We start from the raw sequence: 19,024 nt of genomic DNA, 5'->3' as shown, positions 1-19,024 counted from the left end.
AAAGAATGAACTTACTGACAAGATGATCTTTTAATTATTACAAGTTAATATGATTGTTTATATATTATTTATTTTTACATCTATGTATATACACACTGACCCTTTTTAAAGTCTATGGGTGTCACAGAACTACTGCTTCTTTTACCTTTTAGTGTTAAAGTAATGCTACAAGTATACATTTATGTAGCAGCTTTATCCCAGGACCTCACAGAATTTCTCACAACATTTCTCTAAGGGAAATAGAAATCAGCATCCCAAAAAGGAGAGTAAAGATCCAAGGTCACACAGACTGTGCCTAAGCTGAGTGATGGGGGTGCTCTATTGGCACCTGCATAAATACTTCCATCCAATCACCCAGACTGGAAATTGACCATAGCTTCCTTCTAAGTCCATGCACCTGTTTTTTCCTTGCTCTTACCCTTGATGTGGCACTGAATTGAATCGGAACATCCACACAACACCAAAGATTAGGAATTACTCCTGGGCCCAGAATAGACACAATCGTGAAAATCAGGGTTAGGTCTAAGAATCAAGAGTTCAATTCTTCGTTCTAATTTCTTGACTGTGTATTTTCCACAGGCTGCTGGTTTTGCAATGGAAAATTTGTAGTGATAGGTCTTGAATACTCCTCCATTTAAGGCAACAGTTATTTTACCACTGATAGCAGTTAAGATGAGGTTCAGGAGGACAAGATTGCATTTATATACCCACAGTGCTGTTACAGTTGCCAAAATATTGCTTGTCACAACCCTTAGAAACAAATGGAAAAATGAGCTGACTGCTGCCTTAGGTTATAAGACCTTTCATTTTTTTAGCAGAGTGCTAGAAATATCAAACAGCCCAAAATAGGAAAACTTGTCCCAAGAACAGCACTACATATGAACAAAACTTAGTATTTGTTTTTTGCAAAGTTAACTAAGAAAATAAACAGTGTTTTACTTACATTTAGATAACATGCGTAGCACCTGAGCAGCAAGCTGCTGAAAAGACCCTGACTGCAGAAAATGAGAAACTGAAGAAAGGTCAAGGAAGGCAAACCACAGCAAGGTAGTAGCCAAAATTTTTAAGATGTGCTTTGAAGACATTTAAGAAGCCCCTACATTTAACTACTTCTTTTAATACTTTCTTCTATCTTAGAAAGGAAGCTGAGCAATGTAATAAGATATGGAAGAAGAAATGCCAGACTCTACAGAACAGGTTTAGTATTATAACTTTATAACTTCACTGATGACATTTATAAAATATTTATGGCCTATAGATTTTGCAAATTATATTCATGAAAATTAAAGTAGTTGAATACATTGTTCAGTTGCCTCGTCATTAGCATCTGAGGATATAATAGGTAAATTTAAAATTTGAAATTAAATAATAAGTGGAATAATTTTGTTCACCTGCTCGTAACAACCATAAACACTTCAGACAGGTAATTTTGTATGATTTTATACTCAATGTTTTTTAGAAACTGAAATAGTGTTCATGCTGTTAGACCACATATTTCTTTAAGGCCCTTATCTGGCAGGCTTGAATGAGATTTTAAGCTGTTAATACTTAGGTTCATTACCCAATTTGTTTCTCTGTCTTCTTTCCTAATGCTCCATTTTTCCAGCAACCTTTTTCATCTCCTTTGTTTCATACTTCAGCATTTTCTGTCACTACCTTTTCTCTGTCCCAGAATCACAGTGCTTTCATCTGTTTTTTCATGCAGTTCCAGTTCTCTTTAAAGCATACACTTTTACTCAGATAGTCTTCTCCTCTGCTCTGTCCAGCCTCTCTAGAATCTTCATCTTCCTTCTTTGCACTCTGAAGAATTTGGGCTGAAGCACGCTGATTTGTTGAAACTCACAAATTTTCTCGTCGTCAAATGTAATGAACTTCCAGCCAGTGAACAATAAGGGTCCCATGGAGGTCTGCTCAGTCACAAAGACCTGCTGAGAACTGTGCTTCTGGGTCACACAGCTCCAGCATAACTGCTCACAACATAGCCTCCTGATTTGCTATGAAGCTATGACTGAGGTTGAAAACCTTGGAAAAATTATGAATTCCCTTAGCCTAAAGCTGGTTCTAATATAAATCCTGTTAATTGGAAAAGCCTTATGGTGCTTCTAGGGTAGGTAACACTTGAACAGCCAGATGTGCTACAACTACATGTACATCTATCCTGACAAAGAATTTTTAATGGTGCAGATGCCCACTTGGCCCTCCTTGGATTTTTAGTTCCCACTCAGCCTCAGTCTATGTCTATTGATTCACTCTTGCTTGGATTAAAGCAACCAGTTCCTCAAAATAAAACCCTAAAGTAGTTCTGGTGCTAGTTTGTTTCCTATAGGCAGTACAGATTAGATGGCTCTAGGTTTGCCTCGCTCGGCACTGTGCAGTCCTCTGCTTCTATCTCTAGAATCCTTGAGTTTGCAAATACACCAGCAGTTTTTAAATAACATCAGGCTGCATGTCAGAATATGTAATACATGTGTTTGACACCATTTTCATAGGCCATGACATAGCTTGGTGCTATTTTAGGTAGAAAACTACAGATTATCAAAAATCCACAGTAATGTCCCATGGGACCAATATGGACCCATATGAATGTAACAAGTCCTCTCTGGAGGGCACTAGTACTGATCAGTATGGTCAACAAGTTGTGTGGCATCTTTCTGGACTATGGTTTTCTCCAGCCAGAAAAATATTTGAGTAGCATGTATCCAATGAATTGGCACCCACTCAGGATCTTTAGTCTCTGAAGAAACAAACAGGATTTACTAGGACTGAACTCCACAGTACTTGGGGTGGAAAACCTCAGTAATCTCAGTTCCAGCAACGGGTTGTCAGAGCTTTCAGAGTCCCTACTGAGAACGCAGGAACTGGAATCTGAAAGCTTTGGGATAAGATGTGGAAACTGCAGGGTTTGTAGCCAAAAGTAGTTTGTGTGTGTTGCCTAGTATGGCAGAATATGAGAGCCCTAGCAGATGCTGGATGACCTTAAGATGTTCTTGGTGATATCTTTGCTACTATTCTAGGGATGAATCAGGCAAACTTTAATTTCAATTTTAGAGAGTCCAGAAGGAATCTATCTGACCTTATAAACATTGTATTTATTCTTTCCGAGTTTTTTTGTTTTTTTTCCCCTAGAATTTCATGTTTGTATCAAATTGAGCTGGACTGATACCATATTTTAGAATATAAAATTTTGCCTCCAACTGCATTTTCTACTGTATGGACAGTTCTTTTGTAGTGTTTTTGGTTTGTTTGTTTATCTCCACAACACTGCACAAAGGTGTGAAAATACAGTAATTCCTGTCCTACAAATAGTGAATAGTGAATAATGAAGGTACATCCATTGCACATCAAACTATTGTACTTTTTGCTCATGAAGTTTGATACAATACCCTTAAGGTTGGTGGACAGTTTCTTGTTAATTATTCATTGAATTAGGCCCCAAGTTATTCTCTCATTTGAAAATTGTGAGAATACATTATGTTGATATAACGATAACATAATGAGAGTGTTATCAGTGTTCTTAATAATAATGCAAGTCTCTGTAGAAAAACAAATTTCTATTATTGTTATCTACTCAGGTCTATCTTAATGGGTATTTACTGTGTTACCTGAATAGGTCGGTGCTAGAGGATTTTTTAACAGAGACCATTAAAATTACTTGCTTAAATAAGAGGTGAATTTGTCATTTTATATATAGCTAATTGTTGTAGTATCATAGAAAGAGAATAATTCTGATAAAAGGTTAATTACTGGTGAGATATAAACAGTCTATAGGAACATCTTTATTTTTGCTTATTTTTTTCTGATGTTTTACTAAATAAATGCAAATTATTTTCTCATGAATTTAGGTTTACATAGCCATAAATTATAATTTTATTATACTTATATTTTAAATTTTTAAATAAAAAATATGTGAGCCCTCTTGTGGCCAGAATAACTTCTATGTGTTTTATGAATATCATCAATGCCAGTGCACCCTGATGCATGAAGAATTTCTAGAGAACACTGAATGTAAATATGTTTAATTGGTCTTTTTAATGTCACTTCTCTTTCATTTTTCTTAACAATTATATCCATTTAAGTTTTCCTTTACTTCTTTCAAGTATACTACTTGTAGCTGAAATGCCCATGAAGTTCTGCTTTTGTAACCAGACACAAACATGGCACAGAACTCCAGACTTATTGATATCTTTATGCATTCTGGTATAGTTGCTGTGAAAGGTACTAGTTAATGTAAAAATGTAGTAGTTTTTGTTGTTGTTGTTTTGATGACACAGGATTTTTTACTTTAAAATCTTTATAAATGTCAAAGATTTGAGTCATATAAGACCAAATATGACTATCATGTCAAGTCATCTTCTGGTTATTACTTAACTGAAGATGAACTTTCTGTGGTTATTTTGAGACAGAAGAGAATGTATTTTGCTAGTTGCAATTTCAAGACATATACCAGGGAAAATAATCCAAACCATCCAAACTAAATACCGTTACTTAAGAAAAATCTTTATCAACCAATACTTTTTTTTTTTTTTGAGGGGAGGGGGTTACCTTAGTTAAAAAGGTTTGTTTCAGTAGTTTAATACCTTTCTTTGTAAAGAAAGAGGAAAAAAAATTACAGCTGTTCAAATTACCTCATGAGCTGGACCTTGAGAAATTAGGTAGCAATTTTCATTGATTAGATAAAGTATCAGTACTCTGTGGTTAAAGTTTTAGTAAATTTACAGACAGGAAAAGGACAGTAGTTTAAATTCAAAGTGTGCATTCTATCCCTCCATAGATTTTTCCACTGCATACCTTCTGTTACTTTACACATACATTTAATTTAATATACTTAATGCAATATATTAATGGTATTTTAATGTGTCCCATGGATTACTGAATACTTATGGGTTATTTGTTCTAATTTTACTCATCAGTAGTGTTTGCTTAATTATTTCTCCTAAAGCCTGAAAAAGATACAAAAATAAATTTTCTCTAACTGGTTATTTTGAACTTGTGCTAGAGAGTATTGTTTACTATTACTTAACCTACTTCTGTATCATGGTGTTTGTGGGTCTTGTATAACATTATTTATTTATGACAGCATGTTAAAAAATGCAAACTATTGACATGTTATTTGTATTTTTCTGTTTTAATCTGTTTTTTTGTATTGTGTTTTTTTCTGCTATTTTATGTTTAACGCAATTTTTTCAGTAACATGAAAGCAGATTAAAAGAGTGTATTTGTCAATTCTTTCTCTGTCAAACTGTATGTTTTTTTCCTTAGAAAAGTAATATACATTCATACATCAAAAGAGATGCCATATTCATAAACATACTTAGTTTCCATCGTTAAAATACATTTTATCATTGCATCCTTAGTATAAAATACCAAGAGACTCTTTACAAAGAATCTGTGTAGAATGACCAGGTATGAAGATTTAATACTTGACACCCTATAGAAATCATATATGCAGGATGTACACAAGAGTCTTAAACCATATGTCAAAGAAAAGCCAAAGGTTAGTGCATTTAGTAAAGAGAGTTAAAGTCAAACTTAACACTCATTATTAGTGAAATCAATTATCTCATTTTCAAAATCTGAGGGAATACAAAATTTTATTTAGGTACGGCAGTGGGTAGTAATTTGTAGATTGTTCGATTTCTTTAAATAAGAGGAACTGAGCTGCAGGGTTTTTTTGATCAGTTGAAATTTATGAAATAAAAGTTGAACTTTAGGCTGTGCAAGATATGGACAGCTTTCTGATTCTGAAGTTATTTTAAATGGAAGCCTCTCCTAGGACAAGCCACTGCTTGTGAAAGTGCTCTGAAATTAAATTCAGATGATGAACAGTCGTACAAGGTGGCTTGAGGCTATCCTCCATCTACATTTATTATATAACTGCTATCCTCCATTTATATTTAAGAATCTCTTTTATTTCCAGCTCTGGAGTCAATATTAATCAAATTTCCACATCATTATAGTTATTTTGTTACTTTAAAAGTTCAATTTTAATATGTTTTTAATTTTATGTATTGTAATTCTTAAGAATGACAACATAATATAAGCTCATTTCATGTTAAATCTTTTCAGCCTGCATGCAATTAAGGATGAGATGTTTCTTAGACAGACCCTGCAACGCCAGTTAATAGCACTTAAATGTACATCTTTTGGTGAAACAGTAAGTAGAGACACAGCAACTTGGTTATTTTATTTAATGCTGGGTTTTTATCGCTAGTTGTTCTGACCTTTCTAATAAAACAAGACATAAAAGCTAGCCGATACCATAACGTCAAACATATTTGATAGTGAAAATAGTAAATGGCAAAGCTGGATACACTCAGCTGCCTGCAGTAGAATCTTGTGTGCATAATTTATGTGTACAAATAATATGTAAATTGTACCTTTACTGGAATACACCATTAGGTTAACATAACATCCATCTTCAGCATATGAATGAACCATATTGTCAATTTTATTCAGTTTGTGAATTCAGACTAGGACTGTAGCCCCTTGTATCCACCTGATAGCAGGTAGAACGATCAGGAACTGTAAGGTTTGGTGTATTTCTTGTCCTGCAGGCTCTCTCACTGGAAGTCTTAACGCAGTTAAGAGCTACCCATCTTCCTCTTATGCAAGTGGTACAACACCTGAGAATGAAATTTTCATCTTCCATTAAACTTCCAAGGAAGTCTGATAGGGGGAAGATATATTCTACATTTCAGAAAGGTCTTCAGTCTTTGGATGAACCTGGGTTGGGACAATTTCATATTGTATCTAACTGAGGTCAGATTGTCTTCTTGCAAGCTAGAGATAGCTAGAGACACTGGCCTTGGAGGGATTTAAGAAAAGGATTTGGGTAAAACAGAAATAATGTCAGTTGGTCTTAAACAGTATCATATTTATTTCCTTCATACAGAGTCATATGAGTTTTGTCCCCATTTGTGCTGTTCTGACTGCATAATAAGAATTTCAGGGAGAATACAGATGAATTGAACTTGTCAAATTGAAAATGTTTTGAGTTTATCATCTCTTAACATAATGAATGTTCAAATAAAATTCTAGGTTAAAATATTATTTTCCATTGATATCCTCCTGATAAATGAAATATATCAAATATATCAAGCTAAAACATACTACTCTGATTCGGGAAGGTTTATACACTGATTGCAATTCCATATTCAATATGAGTTAAAAAAATGCATCCTTTTCAAAATCTTTTATTAATATTGGTTTCTTACTTTCCACTTATATGTCTTAAGCTACACTGTTTAGAAATGTGTTTAGTATATGAATGGCATGTTACTTACAGATGGTTTGCCCTGTTTGTGTTGAAAATGATACAAAAGATATGAATGGATCCAAAGCTGGCTTATGTTTACCTTCAACTTTGGTATGTAAGTATTTTTTTTCTAAACATAAATGCATTTAAATATGTTCTGAAGTAAATAGTGACAGCATTTTTGACAATTTTGTGCATAAGATAAGACTCCTATATATCCAAGAGTCAACATTTATCTTTATACAATTGAAGATAGTTTCAGAGGGAGTTTCTTAATGTCATACAATGACTTGCTGCAGAGACAGATATATGCAATTTCCTGTTTTTCTACAATATGAATTGTGATTAGTTAAATGAATTTTATATGATTGTAATATTTAATGTATTCAAGTCTTTTGTTTTTTTTGTCAAATGCATGCAATAACAAATATTTGTGTAAAGCAAGACATATTTAGTTTTAAACCAATTTAATTTTAAAAAATAAATAAATCTTTGTGTTTGCAATATGAACATGAACTGAATTAACATTGCCCCACTGAGTAGCAAGAACAATATAAGCCTAATTCATCTAATACTAAAATAAATGGAGAGACCACAGTGATGTAAATGAGAAATGAATGGGATTCTAAAGTAGTGAAGAGTACAGCTGTCCAACCCATAATGGTTTATCTGGTCTTGCTTCTTTTTAAGCCTAATATGTCAATCTCAGTGGGTGGATTATCAAATTACTTCAGGGGAGGGAGAATTATACACCTAATTTGTGAGCACAGATATAATCTTTATGAGAAATATATGTCTCTCAACTGGGATTATTGTTTGAAATTCTGACATCTAACACAATGTGAACATAAAGGTCTAAGTAAAGAATATGGGAGCATAAGATATTGTTCAAACTGCTATTGGTAATTAAGAAAAAGATACCAAGGTTACAAAAATAGTTCGAGCTTTCCATTTTAACTATCAATTCACATAAAGTCAATAAAGAACAATTTTGAGTGAAAAGCATCCTGAAATGTCTCTTTTCATTCTCTAAACAAGTCTCTGCAGCAGGAAAATATATTGTCTATTCTTTGAAAAAGTTAAAATATTTTAAAAGAATATTACTTTTCATAAAAATAAAAATGATTAGAATTATGGATAATAATAGTCAACATAAGATAACAGTGAGTCAATATTTCTAACGGCAGTCAAATTCACTGTATCCATGATTACATGACCTTCACTAAATTACTGAACTGACCTGACTAAAACTAAACCTTTCTTAAGGTCATAGAAATGTGCCTTACTTATGTCCTAAGAAATTGCTGGTCATATTTTTACATAAATAGATACATACAGAGAGAATTTCTGTAAATATGCATGCAAATATTCAATTACTCATACTCACCTTTTAGCTTAGTGCTAAAAAGGCATGTATGAAGCAATTCCAGTTCTTAAAACTCAGTGGAAATACCTTTCAGTTTTGCTCTTCTTCTTCTTTTTTTTTTTTTTTTACGAGAACTCATTAGTAAGCTAAGCATCAGAAATGTGCACGTCTCTTTTCTGTAGTCTATAGTATTCTAGTGTTTCTTTGTTTTAAGAACAGTTTTAATTGTGTTTATTTTTAAAGGATTTTAGATGAACTTGACTAAATAACTAGAAAGCCAAGTTACAGTAAACCAGAAGCTTCTACTCATCCTTAATAAGAAAACTTTTATTCTCTAGTCCCCAGTGTATTCCCAGTCTATTAAAGAGCAGGAAGAAGACAAAGATCAATTTTCTAGACTTCCAAACACAACAAAAGTGGACATAGTTTGATGATGGTGAGTGTCGAATTTTTGATGCATCATAACCTACCCTGCAGTTTAAGTATTAATTTCTGTTTTTATATACTTATACATGATCGTATTTTCCAGATATCTTTTTCTTGTAAAACTTGAAATTTGATGTATTGTCATCTCTTCCCATGAGAAAACAGATTAGGCAGATATAAACAGATAGGCAGTTTAATAGTTACTTTTGTGGCAAGCTCTAGCTGTTGTCTTTCGTGTTTGGAAAATGCCTCTGCCAGAGGAGTCACTTCTTGTGAAGGATGATTTTGTGTGCCTGACTGAGGTTTGCAGGCTGTTTTTTCTTTCCTTCCTTTTCTCCTTTTATTTTTTTTTTTGTCCTTTTCCCTTTTTCTCTCAAAAATATGACAGATCATCTGTGTGAAAGGACTTCTGAACTGCCTTCTTCCTTTCCTCCTTTCCTCAGCCTTGGATACGTACAGAAGACTTCTGGTCTGTGAGACTGGTCTGAAGAGTTTCTTGGTTGGCTGTTGGCTTCTTTCTGCCACCACTACTACAATAATTTTCACATTTTTTCACAGATGATGAACAGAGGAAGACCAGAGCCTGTGATGGTCCAAGTGTAGCCTCTGAATCATCCCATACTGAGGAGTCAGATATTATTTTAGAAGTCTGCAATATTCTGGTTAACAAAGTCTCAGTGGAAGAGAGAAGCCATGGGACTTCAAACTAAGCATAGCAATACATAATGTAATTGCATCTCAGCATGATCAAGAACCCATGGGCAATCTTCTCAATTCTCCTTTAACAAACCAGAGGCATGTTTCAGTTTGCAGAATAGTAATATGGACTTATTTTAATTCTTCAGACCTATTGCTCCTACTGAATATTGGCTGAATGAAGAAAAAAATGTGTTGGTTTTTTTTTTAAAGATACTGAAAGGTGATTAGCTGAATTGTGACTGTTTAAATAGAAAGAAACTGCTTTTTCAGCCACGAGGTTATTGATTTTTTGCTAGTGGTTTGAAAGAGTTGTTGCTATCTTCAGAGGGACAACATGGAGCACAAAGGAAAAGACTGAGACTGAGAATGTTCTTATTTCTGAAATACTTCAGCAATTAACTTTTCCTTTACAAGGCCGGCTTGTCTGCTCATTCTGTTATGATGTTCAGTAGTTATGATATTTGAAGCTATTTATACCACACGTGGATATTTGTAAATGCCTGCTCTAAGCTATGTGAGACCTCCTACATACCAAGGTCAAAAGCCGAGCCCAGGTTACTTTTGGAACTTGTTGGAGCACACCAGGTGACTGACTAGGGTAGAGGACAGACTGATCCCACTGTGCATAGGACCTATCTCCATCATGACAGCAGCCTAGAGAATAGGATGCTAGTGTGCCTTGCTCTGACTTAGCTTTAAGAAGCATACTGTTTTTCACTGATTAGCAGTGGGAAATGTTCCTGTAGTCTGAATTCTTTCACTGGAAAATGCTTCTCATGTCTGAGAAACTGAGTTTCTGCCTGACATCCCAGGGACTGGTTTCCTTTGATATTGTAATGTGTTTTGGTTTCAGCACTTTTAAAACATAATAACAATAACAATAATAATAATATACATTAGTAAGCTAAGCAAGAATATTCATAGCAGCATCAATTATACTGACAGGAAAATATTCCCTAAACTGATACTTGAAAATGATAGAAACATAGTTGAAATGATTTCTTGAATTCAGCTATGAGAAGGAATATATTGAAAACTGACCCAAAAAAAAGATTTTTCTGACACAGAGATAGTGATGTTTTGTCTTTGGCATGCAGGTTGATATCTTTCTCAGGGATAGTTGATGAGATTGTAAAATGTAACATTTGCATGCATTATTGAAACTCTACAAAAATAATTGCTCTAATTACCAATGCTCTATAAAGTCATTCTAGTTATGAAGTCGTACAGGTGGGTGATGTCTGCATTGCAAGTTCTCCTTAATGAGGGCATGGGATACTCTAAAGGAATCCTTGACATTCTGCATGACTCTTCTGCCCTGTAAGGTATCTTCTTGACAACTGATAAACTCTGTGCTGAATAGTCTGGTAACCAGCCTTTTCCATGCTTCCATATCCACATGAATTATTAGGTGTCTAGTCTGTTTGCTGTATGGATTTTCTGTTTGTCCTCTTGTCATGGCTGCCACTGCTGGTGGAATGAACAAGACAAAATAAGTATTAAGAAAATGGAATTTTTTTAAGAAAAAAACAGCACCCTGTGCCTTGACTCTTTTCAGCTTATAATATTGACCTACGTAGCTTCAATTGCAAGATATGCTTGTAAAATAGCTTATCTTTCCTCACTTTGGAGATTATTACCACAGAGTTCCTGTGAAGATGTTGAACATTCAGCTGTCACAGTGTGTACAGAGAGAAATCAAGGGATGTAAGTGGCTTCTTTACACCATGACTCGTTTCTACTTACATTACTGCTGTATATGGTGCTGCATATAGGAGGACAGTCCCAGAGTCCTTATTCAGTACTGACTGCATGAGCTTTCTCTGGATATATGGAATTTTAAGAGGGATACTGCTTGGAGTCGTAAACTATATGAATGTACCCATCAAAAGAAGAAAGTTGTCAAAAACTATTTGTCTTTGGTTGAGTTTCTTACACATGCAACCTGCCCTGCTACCTCACCTTCTCAGTTACCTGAGGACTTTTCAAGAAAAAAAATAAAAAAATGCAAGCCAAGGAAGAGGAAAGGCCTTCCCTGCATTCCCAGTCTTCAGTCCTGTCTTAAAGAACAACAGAAATAAATAAAAGACAGTCAGAAAATAGAGGTTAAATTGAAATAAGCTTTTGAAAGCACAAACATATTAGAAAGTCTGTCCATAACTGGGCAAGGGTTTAATTCCCCAATAATAGAATTTGCTCAACATGCTTCAAATCATCTGATCAGATGTTCAAAGAGTACATCTAGTAAGCTCCAAACTGAAAATATGAGGTTTGAGCTTTCCAAGGAAATATGCATGGAACATGGCAACACCAGTTCAAGACAAGAATGTCTGTATAGTCCGAACATATATACATATATATAAAATTATCTTTATGTCAAGGTTTGAACAAGATAAAATTTCTTTCTGAAATACTGAAGCCCTCGTAACTGGTGCAAACACAGAGAAAGCTTCAGATATATGATTCCTATATAAAAATCCCCGATTGATTTTATTGCAAGTTGTCAACTCATGGAAAGATTATTGACATCAGCTTTAAACTTTTAGTTAGGCAAAAGAATGTGAATTTCTTTTCTAAAATAATGAAATACATAGTTTTGGTGACTCTGACAAACAGTATGGAAGTGAGAGCAGTTTCAGTGCCACATGTCAAAGCATCGGTAAAATCATTTGGTTGTATCCTCATAGTTGTGTATAAGACCAGTGAATACTGAGGTAGAATTGCAGTAAATCTCAGGTAAGTTCATTGTTTGGAGCTTAATGTGTTTGGGAAATTGTTCTTTAAACAAGTCAATAACACGATGCTTTAGTGCATAATTTTTGCTGTGAATAAGTTTGATGACATTTTATGAAATACATTACTTCATAAGCAAAGATGTGAAAGAACAGTGGCTTAGGAATGAATGACAATCTAAAAAAATGTAACTTTTAGGAGGTGAACTGTTTCCTTTACCTATTGTTCAAGTTCCTGAATTTGAGATTCAAATGCTGCATCAGTTCCCCCAATTGTCTGCCTCCATATACAAATTTAATAATACAGTAGAATTTGTCATACAATTAATTGTCACTTCATTAGCTTCAACAGAGATCCTTTATTTCCATACAAGTACATTTTTGTTTAAAATTTATGATGTCTAAAAATAAACATTTTTTAAAGTAAAAAAAATCTTTAACATCCTGTTAAATTAAGTATTTTAGATTAGATATGAGGAAGAAATCCTTTACTGTGAGGCACTGGCACAGAAGCTGTGGCTGCCCCATCCCTGGAGGTGTTCAAGGCCAGGCTGGATGGGGCTTTGGGCAACCTGGGCTGGTGGGAGGTGTCCCTGCCCATGGCAGGGCATTGGAACCGGGTGATCTTGAAGATCCCTTCCAACCCAAACCGTTCTGTGATTCTGTGATTTCATAAACACTCAGGAGAGGTATTAAACCTCCTTATCCTAGACAGGTTCCAGCACACACACCTTTCTTCACCTTACTCCCATCATTTTCTCTTTCAAACAGAATCATTTCAATTCTTCACTACTCTAGCAAACCAGTTACAACTCCAAGCGGTAAGCACAACCTCTCTAGCCACACCAACAGCTTTTGTGCTCCACGGGAGGGATTGTTCCAGGGCGGCGATTGCTCTGACACGGAGCAGCAGGCACCTGGGGGCCGGTCCCCCCGGCGTGCTGGGAGCGGGGCGCCCCGGGCGCGGCGATGCCGGCGGTGCCGGCACCAGGCACACGCCTGCTTTCTTCTTTTTTTTTTTTCCTCCCCCCAGTTCCCAAGAGGGTACAAAATGCTGCCTGCAGAGGTTTGCAGCGGTGTTATTCAAATGACCAGGCGGCGTCCAACAGCTCGCCCCCGCTCATCCAGCTGCGCGCTTCTGCCTGCTCGTGGCTCGGTGCCCTCTCCTGGGGACGAGGATGGGGCCGAGGGTTTTGTCTGCTTTTAACCTCAGCCCCTCTGTAATGTCTGAGCACGGACAGAAAGGTATTGGGAACGTACACATTTCAGCATTAACAAAACGCGCCCGTAACCCCGGTGCATTTGGGGCAGAAAACACTAAATGTCCGCGCCTAGAGGCATTTCCCAGCAACCGAAGGGAACCGTCCCGGGTCCAGGATCCCCTGGAGAGCTTGAGCGAAGTGAACAAACCCCACGGAGGTCGGTCACCTCTGTACAGGACACTCTGCACTCACCCACCTCACCCAGGTGCACTTCGCTGGAGGTGGCTGTTAACTAGAGCTGGGGGGAAACACCGAAACACCTGCAAAGCGTATTTCAGCCAAACTGCTCACTAAATCTTCCTCTAAAGTTGATGGTGCATCATTTATACGTGGCACATAGGTCATAAGATGGTGCGTAAAGATCAGCCTGGAGGAACGACCAGAGGAAGAGCGCAACGCTGGGAGGCAAAGCTTTGCCACAATATTTGCTCTCGTCGCTCTTGTTTGAAGCTGGTAAACCTGCACACCTCCAAACATCTATGCTTGCCATTGTACAGCATCCGCTGCTGTTGATTTGTATGTACTCAGGGAGATTTTTCTCACAGTCCGGTGTTTGCATCTATTGACTTTGTAATCTGTAGACCGGCTCTTAATGAGCAGAAAAGACAAGAAGCTCCGAGATAAAACCCCAGAATAACAGGGAGCCTTTACAGCTTGTCAGCGGGAGAAAGCTCAAACATCGATATCTGATTTACAGGAGTAACACAACTTATTTTGATAGATTGCACTGTTGCTGCTTCAAATTACTCTGTCAGTCGAGGAAGAAGAGGTTAAGGGGTCATATTTTTAAAAAATGTTTGAAAGGGCTCTTTCAAGGGATTTTTTCCCGTCAATTTCGACCCCACATTTAATTAGTTAGTTGTGAGGGCGCACAGGCTCTACTTTGCCCGGCAAAGATGCTGATTTTGTTAAATTCAGTTTGCGAAGCGCCTGAAATGGGCAGGACCGGGGCGAAGGTCCCCTCCTGGCAGGGGGACCTCACCACCATCGCCTCCCCCTCTGCTCGGTTCCCCCGTGGCCGAGGCTTTGTTTGCCGGTGCTCCGGGAGCAGGGGACGGGGAAAACGGCACCGGCTTGCCAGCAGAAGCGAGGTCAAGTTCGAGCACCGCGGTTTTTTGTTTTGAGGGATTTTTTTTCTTTTTTGAGACCGTTGAAAATTATCCATCGTGAGCGGAGGAAAACGCAGAGATCCTACTCAAGAAGTTTAAAAAGTGGCAAAAAATAATAATAATAATAATTATTATTATTATTATTATTATTATCCTTTTGGCCGTAGTGGGGCTCTCCTCCCCGCTCAAGCATCACCAGCACCCTCGTGGGAGCTGCACGCCGGGGGCGAACCCTTCAGCTTCTCCCTAATCTGGAGGGGCTGCGGGGTCCCCCGGCGACCAGCGGCGGTCCCACGAGGGACAGAGCCTCGGGTGGGGTCTCAGTCGCCCGTGGGAGCCTGGAGCCGGCCCCGAGGGGCTTCGGAGCGGCCGGAGCGCGGCGCTGCCCGTCCCGTCGGGGCTGCTCCGTCCCCGGGCAGCCGGCAGCTAGAATAAATTACAAGCCCGCGTTTAACGTTAGTGACTCTTTAAATGGAATTTTTCATTCAAAGTTCGTCATTAAAATAGAAAGGCCTTTTGGCTGTGACCATACAAGCATAGTAAATTGTATATGTTTGCGATACTGAATGAATCTTGCCCATATGCTGCGCTGCAAGGCTACATGAATGAAGCATTTACCAAATCAGGCCCACCACATTAAACAGAAAAACAATCTTTATTCATGGTAACTTATCAGTTTCAATTAATCAACCTCGACAATAGAAATTCTGATGTGTTCAAGCAACTTGAAAGCAATAGGTCATCTCCAGGGCAGCCATGTTGTGTCTTTGTGCCTATGGCTTCAAACAAAGCCCCATCCCCGAGAAATGTACATCCCCGCTCACATATGTGTGCCTAGATGTGTACAAACATCTCGGCACGCCGAGGGCTGCCGCGTTCCCTAACGGGACCTATGTAGAGTGTTTATCTTTTTGTCCTACCAAAAGGAAAAAAAAAAAAAAAAGTAATTGTTTTCTAGTATTTTTTGAGCTCTGCGAGTTTAAACAAAAGAAAAGAAATTTCCATTGGATGACCATCCTTTCAGTTTCTCTGCTGCTATGTGAATAGCATTGTGCAAACCATTCCAATGGTATTGAAAAGGGGTAACCATTGGTTTGATTTGGTTACACGGTTTCGTAAAGAGCTCCCTCCCACTGCCTTAGGGTCTGTGAAAGGTCTGTGACCTGTTTAGAACTGCCAAGTGAAATGTCATGTCGCCCCTCCCAAATGGGAGTATCTGCATTCATTTGATCAGTATAAAAAATGATTGGGGATGGCGAGATCAGGGCTTTTGAATTGCAATTTATAGCAGTTTACAAAAATGCACATTGTTGGAAAAGAAAACATGGAAGTGTTTCGTTCTAAATTGCATTACCTGTGAAATGTCATTAGTCTTTTTAGGATATCGCGTCCTATTTTTTATGATCTCGGAGAGAGACTTAAATGCCCCAAGTTCGGTGTTTGCAGGAGATAAGAGCGCACACTGTGCTGCCCACGGCTGGGCACCTTCCTTTCCTGAGCGGCTGCTGGAGGAGGACCTGCTCCTTCTCCAGCTCCTGCTCCTTCTCCAGGACCTTCCCCTTCTCCAGGAGCTTCTCCCTGGCGGTGCGGCGGTCCCCGAGGGCTCCTGGTCTCAACACAGCCCCGCTGCTTTGCAGGAGGGCGGCCGGACCGTGCCGGGCTCAGCATCCTCCTGCCTCCCGTTGAGCGCTTTGACCGCCGCCTCCTTGTCCGCAGACGGCTGCAGTGAACGCTTTAATTTGTTGCTCTTGCAACTGCCTCCGCCGCCCCGCACCTTGAAAAACGAAGCAGGGGGGGAACGGTTACACTTAGTTTAAGCTATCCGCCCTTGAATTTGTCACCGCTCGCACGCCATTTACCCCGAGGGGCTGCGCCCTTTGTGCGCCCGCCGGCGAGCCCGGTGGCCGAGGGGCGGGCACGGCGGTGCCGAGGCGGCCGTCGGGGGGTCCCCGCCGGGCCCGTTCCCCACAATCTGCGCCTCGATCGGCCCCGCACCCCCGGCAGGACCCGGACGGGTCGTCAGAAATGGGAAAGGGCCCAGAGTGAGGGGGGTCAGCGGTGGCGGCGGGCGCGCGGGCAGGACCCCACGCGGTGTTCCCAAACGGCAAGGGAAGTTCCCCAGGTCTGCCCCGGCCCCTTCGGGTGTTTTTGGGTCGCCTCCCCCCTCGCCATCTCCCCCCAGCACCCGGCAGGGCAAGAGGTGGCTGCGGGCCCCCCCCACGCCCTGCCCTCGGGGCCGCTGCGTCGCGGCCTCGGGCCTCGCCTGGCTCTCCCTGGAGGTCGCTTCCCCGGCCTTTGCTCTTTCCAGGAGCAAAACTTCTCTGGCCCGAAGACGAGACCTCGATAAAAGCTGCCCCCGCCTTGCTGGGAACCTCTAGCAGCATGTCCGTCCGTCCGTCCGTCCGTCCTCGGGCTGCTCCGGACCCTGCGGGTGAGGGGAGCGAGGAGGTGTCGGAGCCGGTGCCGGGCTAAATCCCGACCCTATTTCCACGGCCGTGTTTTGGGGGGCCTGCCTGAGACGCCCTTTGTAGCTGTCGCCCACGGCTGAAGCGTTCAAACCGGGCGGATAAATTATTAGAGGAGTAAAAGACCTGAACGGCTTAATTGGGAAAAGCAGTCCTGGTTCCAACCAATGTCCGTACAATTGCACACTGCAGTCCACCATTATTCGAGCTTCATCTACTATGCACTATGTACCACCGTCTCCAAAGGATTGTTGCCCTAGAAACTTGTTTTAAATCTCCAGCTATATATCAACACCTTGTTTTAGCAGTCCTTGGCTGAATTACAGTTACACAGTTTGGCGCTTCTTTCAAATTTCCTCCCATCAGTTTGGCCAAAGAAAGGAATTTTTCTCCTTTAGAAATGAATTGGCTTAATTAGTAAGTAGATTAATGGCAATTGCTGGTGAGTTGGTTTCCAGCAGAGTTTCACCAGAGAGGGTTAATCGGAGTCAGGTCTGGAATCTTTCCCAGAACTGGCTGCCAGCCATTTCCGTCAACCAATCACCCCATAAACAAACGCGCCATCCGCTGAAATAGAGCTGATTTCTTACTGTCACCCCGCTGCACTCATTGCCCCAAACAGCCGCCACCTCGCCGTGGGCTTGAAATGGCTCGCCCCGAACTCGGGGCTGCTCATTTCCACCTATTTCCCCCCAAAACTTGCAAGTGTCTCCCCGGCGAGGAAAGATTTGGTTGGGAGCATTGGCATCCCATAAACACGCAACCTGCTTTCAGCAGCCTCCGGCTGAGATTTTTCCCTTCCGAGTAGCCAGGAAAAAAATCGAGGCAAACACAATTACCGTAACAGGGCAGTCCGAAACACTTTCCCAAAGCCACTGCCACAAACACCGGGCAGGCAAGAAAAACGTCGGCGGACACTTTGACATCTTTTTCAGCCTTTCCACTGATTTTTTTTTTCTATACTGATAAAATGCATTCATACATCGACTCGCAGCTGCATTAGTCTTGCAAAAAAAAAAAAAAAATCCCTGCTGAGAAATGCATATAATAGGAAAAACAGATCGGCTGGACAGCAGTGTAATTAATGCCAGAAAGGGCTGAGGCCGGTTTCATAGTTTGTCTTTTGAGGATATCAAGACGAGACCTGGTGAAAAATGACGCATGCTTTAACATTTCAGAAAGCTGGCAACTAGCAGAGCTCCCCCCTCAACCCCTCCTTTTTTTTTAACTTTATGCCTCTGAACAAAGGGGTCGGCAGAACTAGCTAGGTTGTAATGAGTTCTGTGTCCCTAGCACATTAAGTGCATCATGGAAACATATTGTATCGAAATAGTTTGGAGGAGAATACTGGGGATGAAAGAGAAAGGGTGCTTTGATCAGCTCCCTGGGGTCCTGAGTGCGCGCAGACCGACTTGCAAGGACTTATTCAGCTCCAGCGAGACACACTTACAACACCATTCAAAGAAATTTGCATATCTGTAATTTATCACATTTGTCCCGAACATTTTTGCAAGGTAAATAAAAGTTGGCTGAATAAAAAATATCAATCATCACGGAGCGAGAGCGAGCGAGCGGGAGACGAGGGCGAAGTGTTTATTCAGCCGGGCTCCGCTTGCAAAACTCGTGCTGACCGCGGACTAAAACGGGCCGAGGAGGATTTCCGAGGCTGCTGCCACGCGTGTGCCCGAGCCCGGAGCTCCGCGGCCCGGC

The 19,024-nt window shown here is 39.8% G+C and overlaps 1 protein-coding gene across 3 annotated transcripts in view; it reads left to right on the top strand.

Moving 5' to 3' along the window:
- C2H10orf67 (chromosome 2 C10orf67 homolog) overlaps nucleotides 1-12,837 on the top strand; it is a 42,986-nt gene extending 30,149 nt beyond the window's left edge. For 2 of the 3 annotated variants that reach the window (XM_027450630.3, XM_013098416.5), the window contains 6 exons: nucleotides 950-1,047; nucleotides 1,138-1,197; nucleotides 6,067-6,154; nucleotides 7,286-7,366; nucleotides 8,960-9,057; nucleotides 9,606-12,837. In XM_027450630.3, coding sequence (XP_027306431.3) covers nucleotides 950-1,047; nucleotides 1,138-1,197; nucleotides 6,067-6,154; nucleotides 7,286-7,366; nucleotides 8,960-9,052 — 420 coding nt within the window. In that variant the 3' untranslated portion in view covers nucleotides 9,053-9,057; nucleotides 9,606-12,837. Of the gene's footprint in view, nucleotides 1-949; nucleotides 1,048-1,137; nucleotides 1,198-6,066; nucleotides 6,155-7,285; nucleotides 7,371-8,959; nucleotides 9,058-9,605 lie in introns of all 3 variants that reach the window. The other variant, XR_003495193.3, reaches the window with a different exon arrangement.
- Nucleotides 12,838-19,024: the final 6,187 nt, after the last annotated feature.

The sequence above is a fragment of the Anas platyrhynchos genome, chromosome 2, assembly GCF_047663525.1.
Source record: "Anas platyrhynchos isolate ZD024472 breed Pekin duck chromosome 2, IASCAAS_PekinDuck_T2T, whole genome shotgun sequence".
In the NCBI taxonomy this organism is placed as follows: domain Eukaryota; kingdom Metazoa; phylum Chordata; class Aves; order Anseriformes; family Anatidae; genus Anas; species Anas platyrhynchos.
This window is presented reverse-complemented; position numbering and strand designations above follow the sequence as displayed.